General features: G+C 50.6%; 7 protein-coding genes across 7 annotated transcripts; 1 reads left to right on the forward strand and 6 right to left on the reverse strand.

The window, feature by feature from the left end:
• Window positions 1-126: 126 nt before the first annotated feature.
• Window positions 127-2,606, reverse strand: KD926_004408 (anoctamin family protein; the record flags this gene model as incomplete). The annotated part of the gene is made up of 5 exons (XM_053097936.1): window positions 127-1,389; window positions 1,439-1,870; window positions 1,939-2,227; window positions 2,311-2,467; window positions 2,516-2,606. 5 exons carry the CDS (start codon window positions 2,604-2,606, stop codon window positions 127-129), a joined length of 2,232 nt encoding a protein of 743 aa, XP_052958205.1.
• A 915-nt stretch (window positions 2,607-3,521) lies between these two features.
• Window positions 3,522-4,151, reverse strand: KD926_004409 (GNAT family N-acetyltransferase; the record flags this gene model as incomplete). The annotated part of the gene is made up of 2 exons (XM_053097937.1): window positions 3,522-4,006; window positions 4,112-4,151. The coding sequence occupies 2 exons, from the start codon at window positions 4,149-4,151 to the stop codon at window positions 3,522-3,524; spliced, it is 525 nt and encodes a 174-aa protein (XP_052958206.1).
• A 288-nt stretch (window positions 4,152-4,439) lies between these two features.
• KD926_004410 (putative vesicle-mediated transport protein (Imh1)) lies at window positions 4,440-9,988 on the reverse strand (the record flags this gene model as incomplete). Its single annotated transcript, XM_053097938.1, has 8 exons — window positions 4,440-4,482; window positions 4,548-7,656; window positions 7,724-8,162; window positions 8,289-8,554; window positions 9,031-9,225; window positions 9,280-9,366; window positions 9,435-9,888; window positions 9,935-9,988. The coding sequence occupies 8 exons, from the start codon at window positions 9,986-9,988 to the stop codon at window positions 4,440-4,442; spliced, it is 4,647 nt and encodes a 1,548-aa protein (XP_052958207.1).
• A 1,961-nt stretch (window positions 9,989-11,949) lies between these two features.
• On the forward strand, window positions 11,950-16,589 carry nte1 (lysophospholipase; the record flags this gene model as incomplete). Its single annotated transcript, XM_053097939.1, has 2 exons — window positions 11,950-12,263; window positions 12,350-16,589. The coding sequence occupies 2 exons, from the start codon at window positions 11,950-11,952 to the stop codon at window positions 16,587-16,589; spliced, it is 4,554 nt and encodes a 1,517-aa protein (XP_052958208.1).
• A 691-nt stretch (window positions 16,590-17,280) lies between these two features.
• On the reverse strand, window positions 17,281-18,105 carry KD926_004412 (uncharacterized protein; the record flags this gene model as incomplete). Its single annotated transcript, XM_053097941.1, has 4 exons — window positions 17,281-17,416; window positions 17,574-17,696; window positions 17,796-17,899; window positions 17,962-18,105. 4 exons carry the CDS (start codon window positions 18,103-18,105, stop codon window positions 17,281-17,283), a joined length of 507 nt encoding a protein of 168 aa, XP_052958209.1.
• A 1,887-nt stretch (window positions 18,106-19,992) lies between these two features.
• Window positions 19,993-21,432, reverse strand: KD926_004413 (uncharacterized protein; the record flags this gene model as incomplete). The annotated part of the gene is made up of 4 exons (XM_053097942.1): window positions 19,993-20,198; window positions 20,398-20,543; window positions 20,597-20,691; window positions 21,214-21,432. The coding sequence occupies 4 exons, from the start codon at window positions 21,430-21,432 to the stop codon at window positions 19,993-19,995; spliced, it is 666 nt and encodes a 221-aa protein (XP_052958210.1).
• Window positions 21,433-23,090: 1,658 nt separating this feature from the next.
• On the reverse strand, window positions 23,091-25,625 carry KD926_004414 (actin-related protein ARP5; the record flags this gene model as incomplete). The annotated part of the gene is made up of 5 exons (XM_053097943.1): window positions 23,091-23,123; window positions 23,197-23,973; window positions 24,028-24,965; window positions 25,034-25,354; window positions 25,430-25,625. The coding sequence occupies 5 exons, from the start codon at window positions 25,623-25,625 to the stop codon at window positions 23,091-23,093; spliced, it is 2,265 nt and encodes a 754-aa protein (XP_052958211.1).
• Between the last annotated feature and the right edge of the window lie 162 nt (window positions 25,626-25,787).

The following is a 25,787-nucleotide window of genomic DNA, read 5'->3' on the forward strand; positions in this document are numbered from 1 at the left end:
CCTATGTGAAGACTATCGACGAATATATTCTAGCCAACAACTATATGATACAAAAAACAACCAAACTCATTAGAAGTCCTCGTTAACCTAACCCCCCTTATATATAGCAGCCTACACTCCACCCGCTCACTGCTCCTTCTTCGTTCCATTCTGCACAATCGACAAGGAATTTATAATAGCCGAACCGACATGAGCCGACTCCTTCCACCCCTTCTGGCGCATCCAGAACCGCTCCGCAGGATCCGTGCCGTGACGAGCCCAGGTCCGAGCATCCTCTTCCAAATTGGCCCGACTGATCTGCGAGACCTCCTGGGACTGGTCGTTATACGGGATCTCATCGCCCTCGTCGTCACTGACCTTAGTGCTGAGGGTCGAATCCAGGTATCGCTTGCGCATGTTGTAGCGTTCCGAGCGCTCCTTCCGCACGTTCGGGGGCTCGAGCTTAGACATGGCGGCCCGCACGGCATAGCGGATCGCGAGGTAGATGTGCTCGGAGAAGAAGATGGTCAGAAGAAGGGCCCAAGCTTGGATGGTGGTCGGTTCGCCGTTGGGCCCTTCGTGGCCGGCACTGAACATGTAGAGCAAGGCGGCGCTGGTGATGCTTCCGACCCAGGAGAGGAAGCTGAGACTTTCGAGCCATGGCCCGATGGTGTCGGCGCGCTGCGGCCAGGGCCGTTTGCATTCGACGCAGATCTTGAAGAAGTCGGATCGAAGCTCCACCCAGTTGTTGATTAGGAAGGAGACGGGCACCAAGGGCCAGATAGGCGAGAAGAGGGCGAGGTATCCGAACTGGATGCACATTTCACGGAGATCATCCGTGACGTCGTAGTCTTCTAGCTCGGTCTCGTTGCGAACTCGCTTGAGGAAGTCGGACTCTTCCGGGGCGTCATCAAACTGCGCCACTGGGGTGCGCTTGGTGTCAGAATCACTGTCCGAGTCTGCCTTGGCCGATTGCTTTCGTTTATACTCCTTGTACTTGCGGAGAAGATGCTGCTTGACCATGGGGAGAATGGCTTCCTGGGCGAAATTGACCACCTGAGCAGTAACTGTGAAATAAACGACTTGTTTCCGTAGACGGTCGGGGTCGATGTTGAATTCGGTATGCATTGTCGCCGCATGCTCTTTCGAGACAAAAGGTCGAACAGTCAACTGGAACACGTCGAGATATGGCACGATGCGGCTGGCAAAGGGGACGTAGACAAAAGCGGTCAGGAAGATTGGGAGGTAAGATGTGATAAAATTGATGACAAAGACCTTCTGCGTCAATGCCACATCATGTGCTGGTTGGGTTTCGTAGTTCTCGTAGTCAGTAAGTCTGGTCGCTACATTCACCAGGACAGTGCTCATGGTCGGAATGAGAGCAGAAAGCAAGATAGTAGGGATGAAGACCTGACTTGTTAGCCAACATAAAAGCAAGGTAATGAACGGCTGAGCTTACCAGATATGTCTTGAAAGGCCCGTTGTAGATTTCGGCGATGAAAATCTCAATGGCGAAACACGTTCCGATGATTAGACCCAAGGCTACTGTCGATAGCAGAGCAAACGGGACCTGGAGCAGCTGACGATACATTCGCCTCGATGCCGAAAACACACCTTTAACTTCACCCGTGCTCTCATCGTGGACTTCTTTATCCGGAATGAATTGTTGTCTCTTGGCGCGAACGGCCGAAACACCTTTGGTCTGCCACCGACAGCTGAGATCCTCCTCCTGGCGCTTCCAATATTCCACAAAGATAACGCCCCAGAGAGAGTTCACCACGGTATAGATGATCGAGTACGACCCTAGCAGCAGCCAACATGAGAACCCAAAGGCTGCCGGAAACAGCAGGAATTTAAAGTATGACTGCAGAAATGCGAAATAAAACCCGACCTGCATAAATAAAGTCATTAGCGTCAGAGGTCTACAGTCTGCATGGCGGGTTGAACAGGCCCACCCACGCTTTCTCCGAAAGTGTTCCGTATCTGGTCCAAGTCCTCCGGCGACAGGAACCTCTTCTTGCTCCAATCTCGCATGCAATCGTTATTTGTATCGACGTCGTGCAGCGGGAAGATTGCGAGCACATTCTCCCACTCTCCATGTTTCGGACTGATCCCGGCACCACCAGCTTCCTTGGGGACTGTGATCATATGATATATCACACGGAGACGTTCAGATTCGGTTTGCGGTTCGGCGGAGGTCTCGGATTCGGGCTCGTCATGGCGGACTCCGTAGAGCCAGTCACGTATGCTGGTCAGAAGCAGGTCAGTATGGGGAGTATTCAGGGAAATTTGATTGCCATTGACATTGCCATTGACGATTGTACGACTTACCGCGATTGGTATACCGCGTGTCGGAGATGCTTCTTCCTCGATGCGCGGACGAAGACGAGCACAGTCGTTTCATCTCCCTCTCTCACTTCGGTCTGCAGGCCTACCTCCGATAGTTTCCGAAGAAGCGATTCGAGCTGTGCTGTCGCTTGTGCCGGATCTAGTACAATTAGACGCTATCGACTTCCGATAAGTATGGAGATCTTACCCTCGTCGCTGAAGCTGAATTGAATGACGTAGTCCACATGGTTGTTCTTTTGATGCGCCGGCGCATCGTCCTTGGGTGCCGTGGAAGACATTTGTCACAATGTGGATATTGATTACCACTTTATATATCCATAAGTTCTGTGATGTTTGGCACCAAGGGTCTCGACACTATGGTATTTGTGAGAGAGGAGAGAATAAAAAGGGGCGACTGCGTGATCGCGGCGAGCGGATAGCTATGACCAAGTATCGGGACGGGTAGCGACGACGTCACGGCAAAGCTTGTTTGTAGGGTTAGCCCTGACGCTGGCTGGCGGTGCATTATTGGCCGATGTGACACTGGTGGATCTGCCGATATCATCATTCATCATCTTGCGTCGGGAGATCTTATCTCTGGCGATGTGGTGATTTACCGATCTACTTCGGAGTGGAAGCCTCAGCCACCACCATCAGCAGATTGTTTACGTTCAAGTGAATTGGTTAAAACCTGCTGATATCATAATGTGTTTGATTCTGACTGGCCTTGCAGAGTTTAGCATACTGGAGTAGTAGTCCTTCCTTTTTAGGAAAGCCCCGTTGACTCCTTAAGCAAAAATAGACTGTTGCATTTTCTGTTTACCCCTTGTTGAATGCATAGGTAGGGAGATCAATGATCGAGATATTTGACTGAGCTTCTCTACACTCTGCCAACTCCTACAATTCACATGTTTCCCCCACATCCCGCATAGGATCTTCCATCCCTTGCATTCATTTGCATCTTGCACATCTTGTTCGAATATTGGTAGTAAGTATTCTATGATGCACGATGAAGTAGCCCTCTGTACGCCTAATTTCTATTGTGAACACCAGCTCTCAGCCGCAGCCTTCCCGTTTGCTTCACCCCGCAATGTCTGACAAAGCCCGTAACGCTTCATTATTTTGAACTCCAATAACGGAAATAACAAAGAAAACCGCATCCAACCTCTCTAATCTACCCACAAGAATCCCATCCCGAAGGCAACAAAAAAAAATCAAACCCCCTTGGCCAAATTGTACAACGCCGGCCCCTCAACCATCATCTTCAACCAATCATGCATCGAAATCGCGCCCACCTGCTCATAGAACTTAATACTAGGCTCATTCCACTTCAAGACACTCCACTCCAGCCGTCGTCCATTAACCTCCAACACCTTAGCAGCCAGATACTTGAGCAATTTGAACCCGTAGCCGTTTCCCCGCGCGCTCGGCTGCACATATAGATCCTCGAGGTAGATGCCCGGCGCAGAGCGCCACGTCGAATAGTTGTAGAAGAATAGGGCCATGCCGACGGGCTTGGGGGTCGGTTGCGAGGGGGTGCTGGGCGGGGTGATCAGGGCTGTGTAGACGGCGCCGCGCTTCGGTGGGGTGTCGGGGAAAGAGAGCGTTGCGAGGAGCGACTCTTCGGTGGCTTCGACTTCGTGGAGGGCTTTTTCGTAGTCGGCGAGTTCGCGGATGAATTGGAGGATGAGAGGGACGTCTACACCGTAGTGGGTGGTGGGTTAGTTGGGGTTCAATCTGGATGTGTGGGGGGGTCTCTTGGGTGTGGGAAGTGGATTGATGATGCTGGGGATGATGGACTTACCCTCGGGAGTTGCTAGGCGGAGGGTAGGTGGATCAGACATTATGGCTAGGTCTTGGGATACTCTGAGAAGAAAAAGTGACAGGATATCGAATGTTTGGTGGTTGAGGAGAGAATTAAAGATGGAGAGAGTCTGCGGATGGCGGCGGTCCCACTTTATAGTCTGGACGGGTCCAGAACTCTGCTGGGACGCCCTGTCGTTGACATACGGAGACTAAACAAGACTTTATGGAGACATACAAGGCGAGACCACTAGGCAGATATTATGTACCCAAATATATTACAAATATATCCTAATTGTGATAGCGTGGCGACGTGAACCACATTAAACCTATTTCGACATAATAGCGGACATCCATTTCTGCTCATCCGTTCTAGAATCCGCGTTAGTACGAGTATCCACAAGAGTGTAAGCTGGTCTGGGAAGTAGTAAACTCACCGATCAAAATGCAGCAGCATCCCCAACACTGGGATGAGCTGCTTCTGGTAGTTTCTATCCTTCTGTTCCAAGAACTGAAGTAGCACGTTTTTGAGGTAGATGTAGTCGACGTTTGCGCCGGACGACTCGCTTCTCCGGGTCGATGGGCTTCGATCTTTGGTGACTGGGGAGGTGAGCGCTTTCCTAGAACCGGAATCAATAGATGATCGCGATGACTGAGGTTGTACCATGCGCGCCTCATCCGATAGAATCCTGTTGGATTTGCGCATCTTTTCCAAGCGGGCGTTGGCCTCCTCAACAGATCTGCGATACTCCGCCCTTTCCTTCTCCAACTCACGGACCTGCTTTTCGCTTTCATCGAGGGTGTCGCGGAGCTGTGCCATTGCCTGTCTCACATCATTGAGTTCCCTTCCAGACGTTTCGGACTGCGCCTCGAGTTGGTCACGTCTGCGCTTCCAATCTTTCTGAGATCGCTCCAATTCTTCCTTGTCCTCTTCGGCACTCCGGAGAGCCTTCTCCGCCTCGCGAACCTTGCTCTTCAGTTCCTCGAGCTCCCGAGCTCGGCGACGTCCCTGAGAGCTCGCCTCATCTTCGGCCCGGTCTCGCTCTTCAATGGCAGCCTCCATTCGCTCCTTAAAATCGCGTACCTTGGATTCTGTACGGCCTTCAATGTCATTTAAGAGACGGCGCATCGTTTCTCCCTCTCGAGTACGTTCGTTCAGTAGACGATGAGCGTCCGCCAATTCTTCTTCCAGACTCTCGCAGCGTTCTTTCGCTTCCTTCATCTGCATTCCGATCTCAGCACTTTGATCGCGCATGCTGTTCATCAAGCTCTGTGCACTGGCATGTTGAGCAGTCTTAAGGTGGATTTCTTCCCGCAGACTCCCCAACTCTTGGTTCAGCTTGTTGACCTGGTTTTCCACTTCTCTGATCTCGTTCTTGGCTGACTTCAGTTCTTCCTGAGCTCTTGAGAGGTCAGAAGCAAACCGTTCCTTCGTTTCCACGGCTTCTTGCTTCTTGCTCTCCGAGTATCGCAGGTCAGATTGCGCAAGGGTCAGTCTCTCTTCAGCCTTCAAGCGATTGTCCGTCTCCTGTCGAATCTTTTGGTTGAGCGTCTTGACTTCAGTATCGCGCTCTGACACGGTTGACTTGAGAGTCTTGAGTTCGGCTCGCAGGTCCTCTTGCTTATGTTCTAGGTTTCGCAACTCGGTGGTTTTACTCGTCAAGGTTTCTTTCGTAGACTTGAGTTCTGCGGATTCAGCCCGCAGGTTCTTCAGTTCGGGTTGCAGCTTTTGCACGGTTTCCCGCAGATCTGTAAGGTCCTTGAACCGAGTGGTGGCCAGCTGCTGCGCAGCGGAGAGCTCGGTTTCAATTGTCGTAAATTTAACCTTGAGGCTTTCATACTCCTCCTTCAGGCTACTATGTGCCTTTTCGGAGTCTGCGCTCTGGGACGCATTGCTCGTGCGCAGATCAGTGATCTCCTTTTCGAGTTTGGAGATAGTCTCTATCAAGGCGTTCTTCTCCGCAGAAAGCACCTTGAACTTGTCCTTCGCTTCGACATGTTCCTGGCCGATATTGAGCAAATCATCACGGAGAGACTCGATTTCCTCCTTCAAATCATCTTCGCCCTTGAGTTTTGCGCTGAGACGGTCAATGGCGGCCTCCTTCTCCTCCAGCTGATTTGTCAGCGACTCGATCTTGCCCTGGAGTTCATCCAGCTTCGCGGCAATCTGATCAGGTTCTGCAGAGGGCGGCTGTTTATCCTCGACCGCAGGACTGGGCTCTGCTTTACTCGTATCTTCACCACCCTTGCCGCCCTTCTTCTTCTTTTTATTCTTCTTCTTGCCTCCTCCCGTGCCTGTCGTGGAATTGGCCGTGGAATTGGTTGGTGGAGGGTTCGGCTCCGAAGCCTGACTTTTCACTGGCTCTTCTTTTTGAAGAGGCATCAAAATCTCACGTAACTCATCAAAATTGGTCTTTTCGCCGCTTAGAATCTGTGCTTTGGACTGTTGCCATTGTGGGTTGTCTTGCACACTGCCGTCGAAGAAATCAACGATAGCCTGCGATTTGGCGTTCTTGTTCTTCTGTTCAATGACCGCCATCTGGCTCGATACCGTTTCTTCCGTAGTCTTGAGCTGGGAGCGAAGGCTATCCACCAAGTTCTGCAAGACGCCTAATTTATTTTTGGTAGTCTCCTTCTCCTTCTTTAGTTCCTCAAGTAACGACTCAATCTCCGGCTGCTCGTTATCCTTCTCGGACTGTGCAACTTGAGCCTGGAGCTGCTCAATTTCGGTCGCCTTCTGTTTCAATTCATCCTTCAGCTTCTCGACTTCAGCGGTGGCCTTCGTCAGAGATTCTTCCGATGCCACGAGTCTGGACTTGAGCTCGTCAATTCCTTCTTGCTTGGAAGCCTTCAGCTTCTCAATTTCCGAGTCTTGTTTATCCTTCGTGTCTCGCAGTTCACTGAGTTCCCGGGTTGCGGTCTCTAGATTCTGGACCATGCCCTCCGTCGACTCACGTGCCACGGAGAGGTCGCGCTGCAGCTTCTCGGTTTGAGTTTTGAGGGTTTCAATTTCCTCTTGCTTTTCTTTCAATTCGGTCTCCAATCGCGGGATCTCGCCGTCGAACGAAAAGAACTCTTCGCTTTCTTGCTGAGGCTCTGGCTTCTCGGCCTGCTTCGCAGAGTTCTGCTTCGGAGAGAATATTTGAGCAAGGCGAGACGCGGAGGTGGGAGTCGCAGATTGCACGGTGATATCAGGCGAGGGCGCATTTGCGGCGGCGGTGTCAACACTCAAGCCGTCGCCCTCTTTGGAAGAAGAGCCCTCCTCGCTCTTGTTTCCATTCTTCTTCAGATTGGCGACTTCGTCGTAAGCAGCTTTCGTGGCCTGTTGTGCTTCCTCGAATTTCTTCTTGTAATCGTCCCGCTCACCCGAGATGCGCTTCAGTTCTTCCACCACCATATCCCCCTTCAACGAGATCTGATTTAGATATTCTGTGAGGGCCTTGGGGTCGCCGATCGACGTGAGAGGGGTATTTTCGCGAAGAGCGGCCTCGAATGGTTCGATGGAGAGGACGCGCGTATGGGCCATCCGGTATGCCTTCAGAAGTTCTAAGATCCAGTCGGGTCGATTAGCATCATCTGGTCCGTGTAAATTATCCGCGACGACATCTCGTACCTTGATAACGAGTTTCCATCTTGCTCAACTTCCGCAATTTCACCTTTACCTCCGCGGGGAGCTCAGAGGGTGACTGCTTGGTCTCCCCGGCAGGAGCGGCATCCTTCCCATTTGGCGACTCCTCCGCAGTAGACTTCTCCTCCCCGGCATTTTGCTCCGGCGAGCCCATCGAATTGCTGGGAGGATCCTGCTGGGGAGTCGCGGATCTGCTGGACCCTTCGTCATCGCCGATGGTGAACTCGGGCTGCTCGAATTCATTCGGATCGGGGCCGCGAACAGGGGTTCCGGTGTTTCGTCGCGGACGGGACTGTCGTCGGCTAGGGGACAGGTTGCGGCCGGAGGGCTGGCGAGCGGAGTTGGATCGGGACAAGGAATCCTGGGCGGACTTTTGGCGAGCCTGTTCCTCTGCGATTCGAGAGTCGATCGCCTCGCGGAGGCGCTATAAGATGTAAAACACATGTGTTAGCCTAGCGAACAACCGACATTGACACCAACACCGAGCGGTTAAGGCAGACAAGTAAATAAGTGATTCCGGCGGTGGGAATCACGGACCAAACAAACATACCTGAAACATGACCGTGGCGGGCCTGTGAGCCAAGGCCACAGCTAGATGGATGAACGAGAGACAGGAAGAGACGAGACGAAAGGAAACAAATAGAAGTAGGAGGAATAGGTGGTAGAGGGAGATGGGAGGAAGCATCCAGAGAACGTCAGCCACTGAGCCAACGAACAGGCCAGAACTGGTTGGGCTGCCAAGACTTTCCGGGCGGGCAGAAAAATGGCCGGAGATAAAAAAAAATGGGCGGTGATCTGTTGTCAGGGGGGCGGGATCTAACTATAGCAGTACAGGTGCACCAGGAACATCCTCGTCTTTGTCCATCACTATTTTAAATTTACACGCTAACAGCTTGCTCGTGCTCATCATTCAGGAGACAGGAACGAGGACTCTACTCCGTAAGGAAGTGACGGTCCTAATTATAGCATAGACCTGTCATTCCACCCACACTGCCTCAACATCCTGAAACCTAGGGCTTTCCGGGCCTGTTGGTTGGTTGAATGTCCACAGGATATGAATTGACAATTGTCTTTTTCTGCTGGGAAATCTTTCCGCTGGGGATGAAGGACCGTACATTTTCTCTGGTCCAGACATCGCTGCTGTTATTTGATGGCGACGAAGTCTGTATCAGGTCCTGTTTGACATATAGTTGACGCAACGAGGCCAGAGCAGCGATTATAATTGCTTTCGACAACGCCGAAGATGGTTAGTTGCGCTCTCCGTCCGATGATGTTTTAGCGGAAATACGTACCAGCAGCACATTCAATCAAACTCCACATCCACAGCCAAGTAGCGTCAAAATAATGGTGTGGCTGAGCCACAGCCGCGATGCGGACAACTGCAAAGATCGCCACCACCACGGTCAAGGAGAAGAGGCCCATTAACTTGAGCTTCCGAGATAAAGGCATGCGCACATTCCAAAGTAAAGCGATTGGAAGTGTGGTTACTGGGATTGGATGAGTATAGGCCGTGGTTCGATTAGACATCCAAGGATACATACTGAGTACATCACTGAAGATGTCCAATAATGCGTTGACAAGGAACCCGCGGAACTGGACTTTGACCGCTGAAAACGGGGTACAATGCTCTGGACGAATACAAAATTAGTCATGAAACGCATGCTGATTTGTGTTATTCGATAGCGGGGAAACTAACCATATCCCCATGTTGGATCCTTCGTCAAGCACTTATAGTCAATATCTCCCAAACAGGCTGCACAGCTTGTAGTCACCAGTATCACAACACACCAATACCAAGTGTTCAAAGGTTGCAGATAGCAACCTATTCGACGGAAAAAGACCAAGAACGAAGCTTTGAGCAGCCACAGAGAGAACATGAAGAAGAAAAGCCCGAGTAATTGAGCACGTAGGACCCAGCGAATCTCTTCCATGATTTCTTCCGTCGGAAGAAACTCCTTTGTGATCAATTGGTGTTGGACATATAATGATTCAACCTGTGTATGCCAGATGATGGCTTGAGCAAGGACGAATAGCCATGCCAACATCGCTAACACATCATCGGTCCAGAGGCGGCGGAATGTGAGGATGCGGGCAAGAATACGTGCGGCGATGAAGATAAATGAGAGGAGTGTTGCTCCCCAGACAACAACCTGTATCTGGTCAGAGAAGCAATATTCCGCGATGGAGTGTCTTTACCATGAACGTAGGGCCGTTGACCTTGGCTGTTGTATTGATCGTGAAGTCCTTCATGGCGAGGTGGAGCCTGTGATGTGCATTTTACTATACAGAAAGGATTGGGGGTTTCCTTCCTTTTAGTCGGCCACGTTTCTGCATGTAATCGATGAGAAAATTCAGTTTGGATCATCGAAGTGGTGATATTGCAAGGATACTGGTGTTGCGCCGCAACATAGTATCTGGGTTCTTCGCTCTCCAAATAGACCCCAGTCCTGGATAGCGCTTACTTCACCTCCTGTTGCCCACAGCTGGAACAGATCGTGTAACAGGATCTTGATTGTACAAAGAACTTTAGAAGTAATCAACGGGGGCCAATGTGCCTTTCCAGACATGATGTGTAACCATATCACTCGACGATAGGCTGCGGGCCGACTGCGGCAGAAAAAGAAAGAAAGAGGGCCAAAAATATAGATCAGCCACAGACCACGTTGCTCCTCAGCCTTTTCTTTATCAACGGAGAGTGTTACATTACCTACAACGTCCACTCATAAGTTTTTCAATGTGGTCGCCGAGATTGCAGGTCATGTTTATGCTCGTTCTCGTGGTTTCTGGTTGCACTGTGGGGAATTATCTTGCAGGCTATTCCATGATAAAGCGTATGAGTGGAGGATGGCCATGCACATAATAGTTCTGTCCGCCTTATGGATCTGGGTATGAAGCTGAGATGGGAGACGAGATGCAGCAAGAAATGAAGAAATTGTCATATGTCAGGAACCAATGTCTAAGTTCGTGCGGAAAGTTCACATAGATTTATTTATTCCAAAGGAATATTATAGCGATCTGAATTCGAGAACTTCTAATACATGGTACTCTATTTTCTCGATTGAAGCTCCTAGAGTTATGGATTAGGGCTACATCACAGATATCGACAGTCAGCGATGTGCCACCAGTGGACCATTTTAAGCTCTAGCGTTTCAAAGTTGCCTAGTCTGCCATGCGGATCTCATCCAACTTATACCTAAAAGAGCCGGGATATAATGTTGTCAGACGTATGCCTTTAATTTCTTGGTCTTCTTTGTTTTCCCCAGGAGAATTGGTACTATCTGTATAGACTCGGGGCCTACAGACTCAAGGCGTTCAAAGGCCGCTTATGTTAGTCGGATTTGAAATACAGCCCACAAACAGGCTCATAAGACTTGACCCTGGGTGGACGACCGTCCACAAGGTTCCTCATTCGGCAACGTAAAGGAACTCGTTTCACAATTTAGGATCAAGGCACGGTGGTTCAGATTATGATACTAATTCCTTCGACCTTTTGGATCCGGGTGAGGATAACTGACATAGGGGTTTGAGTGTATTGTAACTATATGAGGATGAAAATTTGATCAGGATGAATCGAACTGGGAGTCTGCTGTTCTATCCGTAGGATTATGAACATTAAGAATTTTTCTTGAATTTATCCCTAATGATGCCCAAAATAAGAGAGTTTTATTGATAGGACGAACTTCCAGGGGGCTTATGCCAGGGCAAATATAAGGATCATTAGGGTGTTGGAGGTGAACAGAAGTGTAACAGCCAAGGCAACTGTTCGTCAGGTGGACATTTGGGGTCTGGCAGTGCAGATTATGAATTTCTGGACGCAAAAGGTCGAGGAACAGGACAGACAGATGACGTCAGATCACATGCCATGGCCAGGCGGCACCGCAGACCGTCCCAAACGGGCAAGGCGTGCATGCCGGCCGCTGCAGCCTCCGCTTTCCTCGGCGGAATCAACGACCAGCCATCAGGAACTCTCCTCTCCATGCACGTTTCTCTTTTTTCACTTATGTCAATATGTCAACGGCTGCGTTACCCCTCACCGGACCCTCCTAATATCGCTGCATTCTCGGAGAGTGACATTGTTGTTGGGTGAAATCTCCGACCCTCTGTTTCACCGGTGCAGCTCCGTCTGGCTCGAGCGGCCTGAGTCCGAGTCTCCATTCCGGGTTCCAGGCTTTCCAAGCTTTAGCCATTAGGCCTTTAGGCTGTCCGACGCCATGGCCGACGCCGTTGCTTTCGCGGATTCGTCTTCCTCGTCCTCTGTCTTTTCTTTTACCACCTCTTCTCCTACCATAGCCGCCAGTCTCCTTGTCTCCTCGCCCATTTCTGGCTCTCCCCTTCCGCCCCCGCCAGTGACCCCTCCGACACCGTCAACCATGGTGGGGTGGATATCTTGGGTGTTCACCTTCGTTTTCTATGTCATTCCAAGCGTGCTGTACTGGGTGATCACTTTTTCTACCATCACACTGCCAACATGGCTCTTCACGCTCTTTTCCATGAGTTTGACCTTCACTATGAACTTCACGACGCTGTAGGTTCTGAGATACAATGTCCCTTGCCTTTCTTCTATCCTTTATGTCTCAGTATACTGACCACGGCATGTCACTCTCTTAACAGGTTGTTAATTGCGCTGGCTGTCGTGTCGACCATCAGCTGGTTCATTCGTTATCGGTTCCTGAATATGTACAGCCGTCTACCCCCCGAGCCCCAACGCAAAGAACCCCAACTCGACCTCTTCCCCGATATTCAAGAAGGTGATTCGAAGCCAGGCTTGGCCAACTATCTGGACGAATTCCTAAGCGCTATCAAGGTGTTTGGCTATTTGGAGCGACCCGTGTTCCACGAATTGACCCGCACAATGCAGACTAGGAAATTAATAGCTGGCGAGACACTGCTCCTAGAAGAAGAGAAGGGCTTTTGTCTCGTCGTAGATGGCCTGGTACAGATCTTCGTGAAATCCATTCGGGATGGCAAGTTGGGTCCGGATGATGACCATACCCGCCGGGGTCACGAATCGTCCGCAGAGGAGGAAGAATATGATATTGACGGAAGACAAGGATACCAGCTTCTCACCGAAGTCAAGAACGGCGCCTCGATGTCGTCCCTATTCTCAATCCTGTCGCTCTTCACCGAGGACATCCAGTTGCGGGATTCCGAAAGCTTGTCCTCCAGTACATCTAGCGTAGGCCCGGCTCCTGTCCGGTTGACGGATTCAGTTCCAACCAGTCCTCAAGGCTTAGGTGACAGTCCATTTCCCGGCTCTGTCAGAGGTCGTCAAGGATCGGTTTCCCAAGTTCATGGCACTGGTGAATTTCTCCCATCGGTGCCCCCCTTAAATCTAGAGGATGGTCAAAACCCCTCGGATCATGACCCCTTGCCCGAAACGGGGAAGCGGCGAGACAGGAAGCGTCGAAAGTCAGTTCACCCGGATATCGTTGCGCGGGCCATGGTAGACACAACCATCGCGATCATTCCGGCGAGCGCGTTTCGCCGTCTGACGCGGGTTTATCCCAAATCGACTGCTCATATTGTTCAAGTTATCCTGACGCGCCTTCAAAGAGTGTCGTTTGCCACGGCGCATTCCTATCTTGGACTTACCAACGAGGTCCTGGGCATTGAGAAACAGATGACCAAATATACTACCCACGATCTGCCGAATGATATGCGGGGCGCGGCTCTGGACAGGCTCAAGGACAAATTCATCAAAGAACGCGATCGCTTGGGTCCGGAGGAAGTGACCAAGGGCATTGCGTTGCACAATCCTTCCAGCGGAAGAAGGATTCGATCCAACAGTTTCTTGAGAAAAGAGGCTGCTCTCCACGCAAAGATGACGGCACCGAAACGTGCAACGACCCTGGCTGCTCAAGACACTGCCAGTGAGCGTGAGATGGCCGGAGTAAGCCCCGGCGATCTCTTGTCAACCATCCAACTCTCTAGATTTGGCCCTAGATATGAACACCTAGCCCCTAAATTGTACAGCCCTCTTACCGAAAAAGAGCCCTCCCCTTTTCGGTCACCGATCATACCGACGCGACCCTCTACTTTCCATCGAAAGGAGTCTGTTGACGAAGATGCCCTGTTCCGTGAGTCGATTCTGGACTGTATCATGAAGGGCGTCGGCCTGAGTGGAAGCACCCGCGACGTCTTGCGTAAGAGCAGCCACTCGGGGGATGTGTCCCCTAAACTGCTCTCGTACGATTCCCGGCGCCAGAAAGCAGTGTTTTCAAATAATGCTTTCGGCTTTATTGATCCCTATGATGGCTCTGGGGATGGCGAGACGGAGTCGATGATGTCCATGTCTGTAACCAGCGCCGGAGGAACGTCACCTATCGTCAACCTACGGGAAGAACTTCGCAATGATATCGAGATTGTCTACTTCCCCCAGGGCTCAGTCCTTGTGGAACAAGGGGAACGTCACCCCGGCTTGTACTATGTGATTGACGGGTTTTTGGACGTGGGAGTTCCTGTATCCGAAAAACCGGAGTATCTCGTGGGAGCGTCCAGACCGGTTCATTCTCAGTCCTCCGAAGAGGCCTTCCCTGCCCTGAGGCGGACCAACACAAGCACGTCGCGCGTCCCGGGCGGAGCGAGCTCGGTCAATGACCCCAAGAGAAAGAAACAGTCACGGAACTCCCTTTATATGATCAAGCCTGGAGGTATACAGGGCTACGTCGGCGCTGTCGCATCGTATCGGTCCTACACAGACGTCGTTGCCAAGACAGACGTGTATGTGGGCTTCCTCCCACGAGCGTCCTTGGAAAGAATTGCAGAACGGTACCCAATCGCGCTGCTGACCCTGGCCAAGAGGCTAACTAGCCTTCTCCCCCGGCTGCTTCTTCACATCGATTTCGCTCTCGAGTGGGTGCAAGTAAGTGCCGGCCAAGTTATATACCACCAAGGTGACGAGAGTGACGCGATATATCTCGTTCTCAACGGCCGTCTTCGGTCCGTACTCGAGAGCGGCAATGGCAAGATGACGGTTGTGGGCGAATATGGTCAGGGAGAGAGCGTGGGTGAGTTGGAAGTCATGACTGAATCCACTCGGCCGGGCACTCTTCACGCCATCCGAGACACTGAGCTGGCCAAGTTCCCTAGGACTCTTTTCAACAGTTTGGCGCAAGAGCACCCCGGAATCACAATTCAAGTCTCTAAACTCATTGCTCAACGCATGCGAGATTTGGTGGAGCACCCACTTTCCGACAAAGGGAGCGAGAGGAGCCATACTGGCAGTGTCCAAACGGCTGGCTCGACTGTAAATCTCCGCACAGTCTGCATCCTTCCAGTCACAACCGGAGTACCTGTGGTCGAGTTTGGTCATCGCTTGCTGAATGCTCTTCATCAAATCGGCGTCATGAACGGCGTCACGTCGCTCAACCAGGCGGCTATCTTGAATCATCTCGGACGGCATGCGTTCAGCAAAATGGGCAAGCTTAAATTGTCTCAGTACCTGGCCGACCTCGAGGAGAAATATGGAATGGTGTTGTATATCGCCGACACCAGTGTGAATGCTCCATGGACGCAGACCTGTATCACGCAAGCGGATTGCATTTTGCTTGTTGGCCTTGCTGACTCTTCGCCCAACATTGGAGAATACGAGAGATTCTTGCTTGGAATGAAGACGACTGCCAGAAAGGAATTGGTGTTGCTTCATTCCGAGCGGTATTGTTCACCGGGATTGACCAGACGGTGGCTGAAGAACCGCGTATGGATCAACGGCGGTCATCACCACATCCAAATGAGCTTCCGATTGACAGCCGAACCCTCAAATACTCAGACCAAGCGCTTTGGCACGGTGCTAAAGCAGAGAGTTCAGGTCCTTCAGGCCGAAATTCAGAAATACACCTCGCGACGAATCCGACAGACCCCTCTTTACTCCGTGGAGGCACCTTTCAAAGGCGATTTCCATCGCCTGGCGCGCCGGCTTTGTGGTAGGTCGGTCGGGCTTGTCCTTGGAGGAGGTGGTGCTCGAGGCATCGCTCACGTGGGTGTTATCAAGGCCATTGAAGAAGCCGGTATTCCTATCGACATCATCGGCGGTACCTCTATTGGCTCGTTCATTGGGGCTCTGTATGCCCGAGACGCTGATGTGGTTCCCATGTACGGCCGCGCAAAGAAGTTCTCTGGGCGCATGGGCAGTATGTGGCGGTTTGCCCTGGACTTGACTTACCCGTCAATTTCGTACACAACTGGCCACGAATTCAACCGCGGAATCTTTAAAACCTTTGGAGACAGCCAGATTGAAGACTTCTGGTTAGAATTCTACTGCAACACTACCAATATCAGCAAATCAAGGGCCGAATTCCACTCGTCTGGTTATACATGGCGCTACGTGCGTGCGTCAATGTCGCTGGCCGGCCTCATCCCTCCGATCTGTGACGAGGGCAGCATGCTGCTTGATGGTGGATATATTGACAACCTCACTGTGGCGCGCATGAAGAGCCTAGGTGCCGATGTGATATTCGCGGTCGACGTCGGGTCCCTGGATGACAATACTCCACAAGGATACGGCGACTCCCTCTCCGGCTTCTGGACCGTGGTCAATCGCTGGAATCCATTCTCTTCCGTCCCGAACCCTCCCACTCTGTCGGAGATTCAGGCACGACTTGCGTACGTGTCGTCAATTGACAATCTTGAACGAGCCAAGAACACCGTGGGATGCTTATACATGCGACCTCCGATCGACCCGTATGGCACACTTGATTTTGGCAAATTTGACGAGATCTACCAGGTTGGATATGCGTATGGAAAAGAGTTCCTTGACAAACTCAAGAGCGAGGGATCACTGCCCCTACCGGAGGAGACCGAGGAAAAGAAGAAACTTCAGCGCACCATGGCGCCTCGAAGGGCAAGTATCTAATCGACTAGATGAGAACAAGTTAGTTAGAGATGTGGTATTATTAAGCGTTCATGGTTCATTCAGCTTTTCGTTCAGCAGTATACCCTTTCGAGAACGCTTCTAAATATTGACTACTTTGTCTGTCAACTTATATATAGAAGAGATTCGAATTTAGGCACCTCCGATGTACATAGAAATTCAACTTTCTTGACGATCTATCTAGCATAGCGATGATTCGAGCAGTCAGGTCCTCTACTAGATTCGATTTGAAAGAATTGAAGCCTACCATGATTAAGCATCTCATGACCTCATGACCAAAAAATGGAGCTCATGCAATAGTAGATCCATCCAATTAATAGAGTATAATAATTAAACAATAATAAATAAAGATCGTCATTCGTTGGGTGGTATCAGAATCGAAGTCAAAATCAAAGACAAGCAAAACAAACAAGCATAGAGAATAGGTATAGGTATAGATATAGGCGAAAGAAAACAACATCCCTCCTCCTCGTTATCATTAATCACATTCGACACATGCAACATAGAACATTAACCACCCCTCTCATCCAGCATTAGTTAAATTAGTTCGTGTAGTCGGTCAATCACTGTCTACCTGCCTGCCTGTCCGTCTATCTGTAGATAGACAGGACAATCGGACAGATAGATAGACAGACAAAGACAAAAAACTTCATCTCGTGCAAGCGAGCTAGCCTTAAACCTGCGCAACAGGAGCATCAGCCGGGCCGCCGTGGGCGCCGCCGGTCTTCTCGCGCACGGGGGTCGGGTTCTCGCGACGATAGGCCCATAGGCCGAGGACTTCGAGGAACATGCCGAAGAAAGTGAAAATGCTGTTTTTGAGATTGTTGTGTTAGTGGTTAGGTTGTCATGTTATCATGTCATCGGGTTATTCGGGAATGAGTGAGTGGGTAGGTGGGTGAATAAGTAGGTTCTGGGTTAAAATGATGGAGGGAAGGAAGGGATTGAAGGAGGAATAGGACCACGTACAATGCCAAAAAGATAAACGCCTCGTTAGCCTTCTTCTTAGAGCAGGTTTCGCCCGGAGGAGAGTTCCAGAAACAGTTCGATTCGTTGTAGTCTTGGGCGGCGAAGATGAAAGACGTGAGCCATCTAGATTATATTAGCATGCATAATCAAATCAAATCAAACCCATGACGAGATAGGATATGAATAAGACCAAAGATATGGGCTCGACGGCAGGGAACATACAGATAAGAAAACACGACATCGATCAGCAAGACGATTTTACCCAGCGCGGTGGGCATGAACGGCGAGACGAAGGCAGGAAGGAAGAAGACGACGGAGATTGTTGACTTTTTGCATAATCAGTATAGACTCTCCTTGACAGCAGGGGCAGGAGCAGGATCCAACGTACGATAACCTCCGTATAGATCAGATGCTGACCGCGCGGACCCTTATGGATGAAGTAGGACGTTATGCCCATGACGATGACGGCGCTGGTCCATTGCATCACACGCGAGACCAACTGCAACGGACGAGCCACGGCGCTGGTCACCATTTTGCTGGTTTTTCCTTGTGATGTTTTGAATCTGGTAGGGGGGAGGATAGAGCTGGCTGGTGTGGAATGTATATGTATGTATGTGATGTATGTATGAGCACAAGGATGCCGCGGTACTCAGCCCGAGAGAGGGAGGTACTCAGAAGTAGAAGAGAATGAGTTACAGTTCTTTTGTAGGGAAAGGGCAAGCAGGACTGAGACCAGCTTTTTATAAGTCCAGCTCGTGCAGACCATGACCTAGCATTGAAACAACCTCACCAATCCGAATCGACCGAGGGAGTGCATGGCTTCTTGCGTCAGAGTTTCTTGGTCTGTTATTTTTTTTTTCTGGCACGATAATTCCGTCCAAGGCAAGAGAGGAGAAAGAAAAAAAAAATAGTACTAATAAAAAAAAATAAAAATGACCAGGACCAGGGAGGAAGAAGTCCCCCAGATGCGTCATAATTTCATCTGCATGAAGGAGGTCGCCCGTAACCCTGGCTACCTCTCCCAACCAACTTTTTTACAACTCATTCAGATTTCGAGACCCAGCTTCGACCAATCCCCGGTTGCCAAGAGAGGTTGTGTGACAGTCAAGGGCACAGCGTACATAGTCACCGACAGGCATTCGCCTATCATGAAGACGAGGGCAGTTCAACTTGCACGGGAAATGGCATCCGGGGCGTTCCTAGGGCGAACAAGGGTGGAAGCAGAACGGCCAGAGGGTGTGCGGATGGGATGAGGTGGAAAGGATCGGCAGATATCAAGGGATTTCTGTTTTTCTTTTTCTTTTGCATTTCAGCTCTAGTGTTTTGGGCCAGTTCAAGAAGGGAGGAGGAGGAGGGATCAACGGGTCAACACCATTGATGGCCCGAGATGCCGAGGAAGGGTCGTTGCGTGACTTCGTTAGCGACTCCCTAGATCAATTAGATCAATTAGTACCATTGAAGTAGAAGTCGACATGGTCCCATCGCCCTGGATCGAACCAGTCGGCGTCCCACGGAATTGTCGTCCAGGTGCATCCATGATCACCCATAATTCAGAAAAGTTACGATAGAAAGTTGGCTGAGCTTGGCTGGCCTCGGCAAGGCGCTGACTAGCTGGTAGAGGCCTCCGTTCAACTGCTCAACCGCTGAACTGCACGGCGAGGATCGCTAATGCAGGACGCTTAGACCTGGTGCTGTTCGATGACTTAATTCTTTCGTCTTGGATGGCCGACCATCCCATGCATCCCGCATCCCCAAACAAATTCAATAAAAACCACACCCAAACCACAACAACAAGCGGTGGGCAAACCTTCGGCGCGATATCGATATTTCTCTTCACCTCCTGTGACTACCGTGTGCTACCTGAATCCAAACACGATCCGTGGATCCCGCCAGCGACCGGAGAAGCAGAAGGGGAGCCCAAGGTCGGGATCTCGACTCGGTCGATCAACAAATGAGACGGGACAAACCACGCCACTTGGCTGCATCATGTGCTGGTTGGCAGCCTGGTCTGGTCTGGTCTGGTCTGGTCGATCCTCAGACGATCCGGTCGAGGTTTCCATATCCAAGTTCCTGCTAGGTTAACGGTCGCGGCGATCATGGACCGGCTGATGTTGTTGGATTTCTCTGGTTTTGGTTTTGTTTTTCTTTTCTTACTTTCCCCCGAGCGACAAATTTAACCTGGAACAACTTCTCATGTCGGATAAATACCGTATAATGTACACACAATAATCAATCATCAATCGTGAAATATATCGACACATCCCAAGATCGCACCAACAACCCTCGTCGACGTGAAGCAATAAATATTAAATTGCAAGCTATCCCAACCGTAAACGATGGACGAAATCATTCGGACCCACAAGGCTGAACTTCCCATATCTACCGAGTAGGTAGGTCTATGGCACGACCGTGCGTGGCATTAACTCCCCCCAAGCGTAGCCATATGATAATCTCCTTCTGCATCAAGCGAGCCGTCAAGCTGTTCGAGTTTCCCCTTTTCAGCAATAGGACCCCATTCCTTCTTTGCAACAAGCCTAGCGCAGGTAAAAAGCCCTTGATCTGACTCCTCTAGACCCCAGGTTCTAGGAATCAAGGCAAGTAGATAGGACTTCTGCACTACTTCATCTACATCCAATTGGCAACGTTCTAACACGGAGAATGAAATTAGTTCCCTGAAGATGTCGAGCCCTAGCGATATGCCATACTAGAGAACTACTAGGGCGAATGCTCTCCAGGAAAGGGAAAACAGATGCCAAAGATGGATGCGTGAACGCTATGCCATGTTACAAGAGCCCTTGTCAGAAGAAGAAAGCAGAAAACTTACAGTCCGGTCGGTATCTGGTCCTCAGAAAGATCAGTTCTAGATGGTTATTTGTATCTTTTATTTCCTGGGAGCAGATATCTCTAACAACCTCCAGGTCTAGGTTAAGCGTCGTAGCAAGATACGTACGAAGCTCTGACCTTATCGCACTAGGAAAACGTTAGCTAACATTCACTTTAGCCTAGTAATAAGTTACACCAACCGGCCGAGCACACTACTCAACACTTCATTTTGTTCAATCCGAACCAGTTCCGCGGAAGGGTTTAGGCCTTTGGACGTATGGCCATGGCGAATTGACTGTGTAAGAGTGGGAGAAATCATAGAGGACCATATCATAGAAATCATTTGGGAGACGGAAATGCTCGTCGCAGATGTCGCGGTGTACAATTCCAATCTCATGTAATGCTGCAAGACGCTGAAGCCGGTCAACAAACAAAGGAAGGTACTACTCTTTCTCAAAACAGTTGAGGGGTAGTTCATTTAGATGCGCAATGAAATCGCCGAATGAATCATACTCTGGGCGCGGAGAGATTTCTAGTATGCGCCGGGATCGTATATCGGGGGTGACCCTTTCCAGCACTATCGCTCGGGGCCGCAATGCATAGCTCATAGGATACTGGTCGCGCTTTAAGCTTAGTATAACGCCAAAGTAAAGCGGGAAGTAGGATGATTTAGAGGGTGGGCAGTTGCGGAGAATATGTTCGTAAGCCCGGCTTTCATCTAGAAAGGGGTCTAACTGTTTGATGGACTGAACATACTCTTCCTCAGAAAGCTTCCTTCAGGTTAGTTCATGATCATTGGATAACTATTGATACGTACAGTTTTAGCCACGAGATTGGCTCGTCCATTCACCACCAATCCCAGCACCATGATGCTATGCAGCCCTGGCATATCGTCACGTATCCGCCGTCCCAATGTCCAGGCATCATCGCAGTGAAATTGTTTGAATTCCTCGGGGCCGTGAACAGGTTGATCAAGTAAGCGATGGATATTTGGATCGCAGTCGTGGAAGAAGATTTCTGGCCAATTGGAGTTCATTGTGTAGTTGTGTCGTGAAGGTACAGGAGGGCTATCTAAGTCAAGGGGTAGCACAAGGTACGGGTAGGAAATGGAAATGTAAATAGATTATTTATTGTAGGAATTCAGAGCCAACGAGCGACAAGCCGTGTCAAATCTAGAAGCAAAAATTGGGTACCTACTGACCTACCGGAGGCCTTCGATAAGATGACGGAAGGTCCAGCAACCTCTCAGCAAATTAATGTGTAAGTCTCTTTTGTTCTAAGGTGCTGTCGGCCAATGTCATCTGGCAAAGCTACGAGGCTCGACGCAGTACCATCAAACCAAAAAGGGCAGCGGAAAACATCCGGACTCCGTGACAAAGAGTAATCCGATGATGACGTCGATAGCACTCCAACGGTCCAGTCCATATCCCTGTCCGGTCATCTCGGATAATTTCGATTTTGATTCTGATTTCGATTCCAGCTCTGGCGCTGGCTCTGATTGCAATCCCGATCTGGATTTGAATCCGTCCCTCGACGTATTGGTCTGGTTTTTGTTATTTTTTATGGAGTAAAAAGGTACAGTATATACATCCAAGCGTTTCTGTCAGGTATCATTACTACCTACCTAACTACTTATTTTCTACAAGCAAGATTCCAATCAAGTCTAAAAAGTAATATAACTCATTTCCACTTAGGTAGAGAGGTTATGCTACTAGCTCCCATTGCTGCCCAACAAACGCAACCACAAACACAGGGCAAGATGAAAACCCAAACACCAAACCTTGTCAACCGTCTAGTGTCTACAATCAACTCCAAGACTAGACTAGACAATAGACTAGACCGGTCGACCGTCCAAAATGCCCCCCTGTAGATAGGCAGGTTGCATTAGCTCGGAGCAACGTGTTTCAGCCCCTTGCGTCTGTCGAAAGAATATGTCTTAACTTGTGCTGATATTTTGATTTGGGCTCTAGATGAAGTTGTTGATGAGCATGGGATGAGGATAGACATGTTTCACTGTGGAATGTAGGGTATGGGTTTATGCTTTCGTTTGGTTTCATGAGTTGGATTCGATTAACTAGGTAGTTTGCGGTTGGCTGTCTAAAAGTTGTTCGCAAGGGAGGGTTGTCTGGATGATAGCTCGAACGGTTTCCCCCTACCTAATTGCTAAGCACTTTGTCCTGGATAGACATCGAGAGCACGAAGTAAGGGGGAAAAGATGTCTTGTAGACAGTACACATCCGAAAAGGACAAGCCATCCCGGGCCCAGACCGAAATATACTTTTCCAGGACACGACAGACCAAAAACAAATAATGATAAGTGCTGCATCAATAATAATAACTAGATAAACATGACAGGGAAAAATATCTTACAGCCCTTGGGAAACCCCCTTGATCAATCAATCAATCTAGAATCGTAACAGAAAGTGCAACTCCACAATGCAACCTCCAACTACACCACCAGATCATCTCTCGTGCATGACATCCGATTTCGATCCTAGTGAATTTTTCCCGTACGCCAAACTCCCTAAGTCCCGTGCTTGATTGATCTCCGCTTGGTCTGCCAGGACCGGGGCTGTGAGTAAGTAGGTGGTGGTCCCGATTAGCATGCAATGTGGATCATGGGGCATTGTGGACACCAGAACACGCAGCGAAGATCAGAACGAGACGTCTCGATTCGTGACACGTGTCGACTGTCTACCACGAGGTGATGTTCCCCAGGTCGTGTTCCTGCGGATGAGGGATTAGCAATTAGCCAATATAATTTGTGGGAAAAGGTCTTGATGGGATAAATGGAACGTACCTTGATATATTCGCTGCCTTTCTCGAGATACTCTTCTCGGGTGACGGACGACTTGCCCAAATCAGACCCCGAGGCCCATTGTGCGGCACCCTTCCAGGCATCGAGAACGGGGTCCTTGGCCCGACGCACATTCAGCTCGGCGTCAACGGGCAGGAAAGCTCGAAAATCTTTGCGGAAGCGTTCATCGAAGTTCTGGAACATGGTATTGCCTCCGGTGAAGAACACGTCGCGTAGGAGTTTGGCTTGGTCCTCTGGGTTGGAGAACCGCTGGTTGACAACATCCGCGGCGACTTCAATCAGGCCCGCCTGGTCAATGCCGGCGATCGACGGCTTGAAAACAATCTCAGGCACCCGGATGCGCTCGACGTTTAGATGCAGCTGATGGGCCTCGCGCTGACTCTCAGGGTCGAAAGGCCAGGGACCGCGCAAGAAGACGTGCACCAAGCTCTTGGTCCAGTCGGACTGAGCGGCCAGGGTGTGGTTTTCGGTGAAATCAGGATCGTATTCGAGGAGCTCTTTCTCCACCGTATTCAGCACCCCTCCTAGGTCTTCCTCTTCTTCCTCGTCGCTCTGATCGCCAGTGGCAACAGTTCGGTAGACTCCCCAGTCTTCATCGTTGGCACCGAAGTTATCGTCATCACCACCCCTTCTTCGCTTTTTGGGGCCGTCGGCGGCGAGATTAGCGAGTGTCTTCATACGCATCTGGCTGGCAAGCGATTTGCGGTTGCCAAGGTCTGCCTTGAACCTATCGCGCTCTTTGATTTTTTGTAGCAGATTCTGCAAATCACATTAGCATTTCCAGGGCTGATAGAGCATGATGAGGAAACACACCTGACGAGCTGCTCGTCTTTCCGCGAGCCAGTTCTCAAAATCATTCTCTCGCCTCTCTCGATCGAGACGCTCCTCTTCCTCCTGGCGCGCCTTCTCCCGCTCCTTCTCGGCCTTTGCGCGCTGACGGGCCTCGACGTTGGATTTCATGAGTCGCTGGTGGCGTTTCTCCTTCAATCCAGCCTCATCCAGTTCCTCGTCGGGGACATCTAACAACGGGAAGGACATCTCCTCGGTCGGTTCCTCCTCCTCAACCCCGAGGTCACGGTTTCTAGACCGCTTGATGGACTTTTCAAGGTCCCGGATCAGTCGGTCGAGGTGTGCTTCGTCCTTCAAATCCTCTGCTTCCAGAATGCGTCTCATTTCCTTCTTCGTCTCCGTTGCAAGGCCGCGCTGTAGATCCTTGTAGTACTCCAGCTCCTGCTCTTTCTTCATCAATTTCTCCAGGCGCATCTTAGCGGCCTGTTCTTGTAGCCGGCGTCCACTCTCTTTCTTGCGCTCCGCAATCCGCGCCAACTCCTCCTCGGACTTTTCCTGCACCACATGCTCCGTGAACGGGTATTGAATAACATGGTCCCTATCTTCGAGACCCGTCCAGTCCAGGTAGCCGCCCAACTCACGGTCGTAGTCCTTCGAGACATAGCAGTGCTTGTGAACAAGATCCTCCATCTGGGCCTCCGTCATGCGCGCAGGAAACGTCGGGTATTTCAGCTTCATCAGTTTCAGCAGGTACTCGGAGGCCTGCATGCCGCCCCAGTTCAGCCGGGAGCAGTTCGAGAGCAAGGCCTTGCTGTTCAAAACGGGGATAACGTGCGTCGACGTATGGGACGAGGAGACGATGAGGCCGTCGGTTCCGCGATTATACCGGTACGAGAAGAGCGAGTCGATGCCGTAGGCGACGGAGGGCGCATTATAACACTCGAACAAGATCTCATTCATCACTGCGGTTATGTTAGCTGTAAAGAACAAAAGGAAGACCACACTACGTCTCGGTCCGATCTTCACTCACTTCGTCGGGGATAGTTGAGGTTCGCGATCGGTTCCGTCATCACGATGGGTCTGTCGACGCCTCCGTTGGCTCCGTCCACCCCCAACTTGATGAATGTATAATCCAGCAATCCCTCCATGACATCCCAGTTGCCGACCACGCTCGAGCCGGGGTCGAAAGCGTAGCGCAGTTGACCGCGCGTCGTAGCATCCACGTAAGCATCGTATCCAAGAAACTGGCAGGCCTTGTTCAGTTTCCGGTCCCTATACCGACTCATCACAGGGGGCACGATCAACTGGGGGTTTTCGTCGAACGACCATCCGGCCTTAAGCAGATTCGAGCCTGTACAGGGTAACAAATTATCAGCAACGCCGCAATTGAATACCATCTCACAGATCTATTAGATTTCCAACGCACCATTATCGATCACGATAGCGCTTGTGTCCGGGTTGGCCTTGCTCCGCTCGTAGCCCTCCGTTCGGGGTGGATGGTAGCCTTTGAAAGGGTGGTCTTGGGCATTGTAGAGTGTGGGAGGGTTCTTCGCGGCGCTTTTCTCCGTCGAGTTGATCCCAAAGCGACCGGGCAGAAGGCTCTGCACCGATGTGATAGTCATGGCGACGTGAAGCGGTGGTCAAGCCAGCGGCGATTCAGGAGCTTCCGGGAGGAGGGAGGTGATTGCGGTTTTACCGCATTGCAAGCCGATCGCAAAGTCGGATGGGGAAGAGCAGGGAGGAGTTCGCTTGATGATCTGATGTGGTGTCTGGAGTGGCCGATT

The sequence above is a fragment of the Aspergillus affinis genome (genome assembly GCF_023601865.1).
Source record: "Aspergillus affinis strain CMG 70 chromosome Unknown NODE_20_length_373750_cov_87_641216, whole genome shotgun sequence".
NCBI classification, from domain to species: Eukaryota; Fungi; Ascomycota; class Eurotiomycetes; order Eurotiales; family Aspergillaceae; genus Aspergillus; species Aspergillus affinis.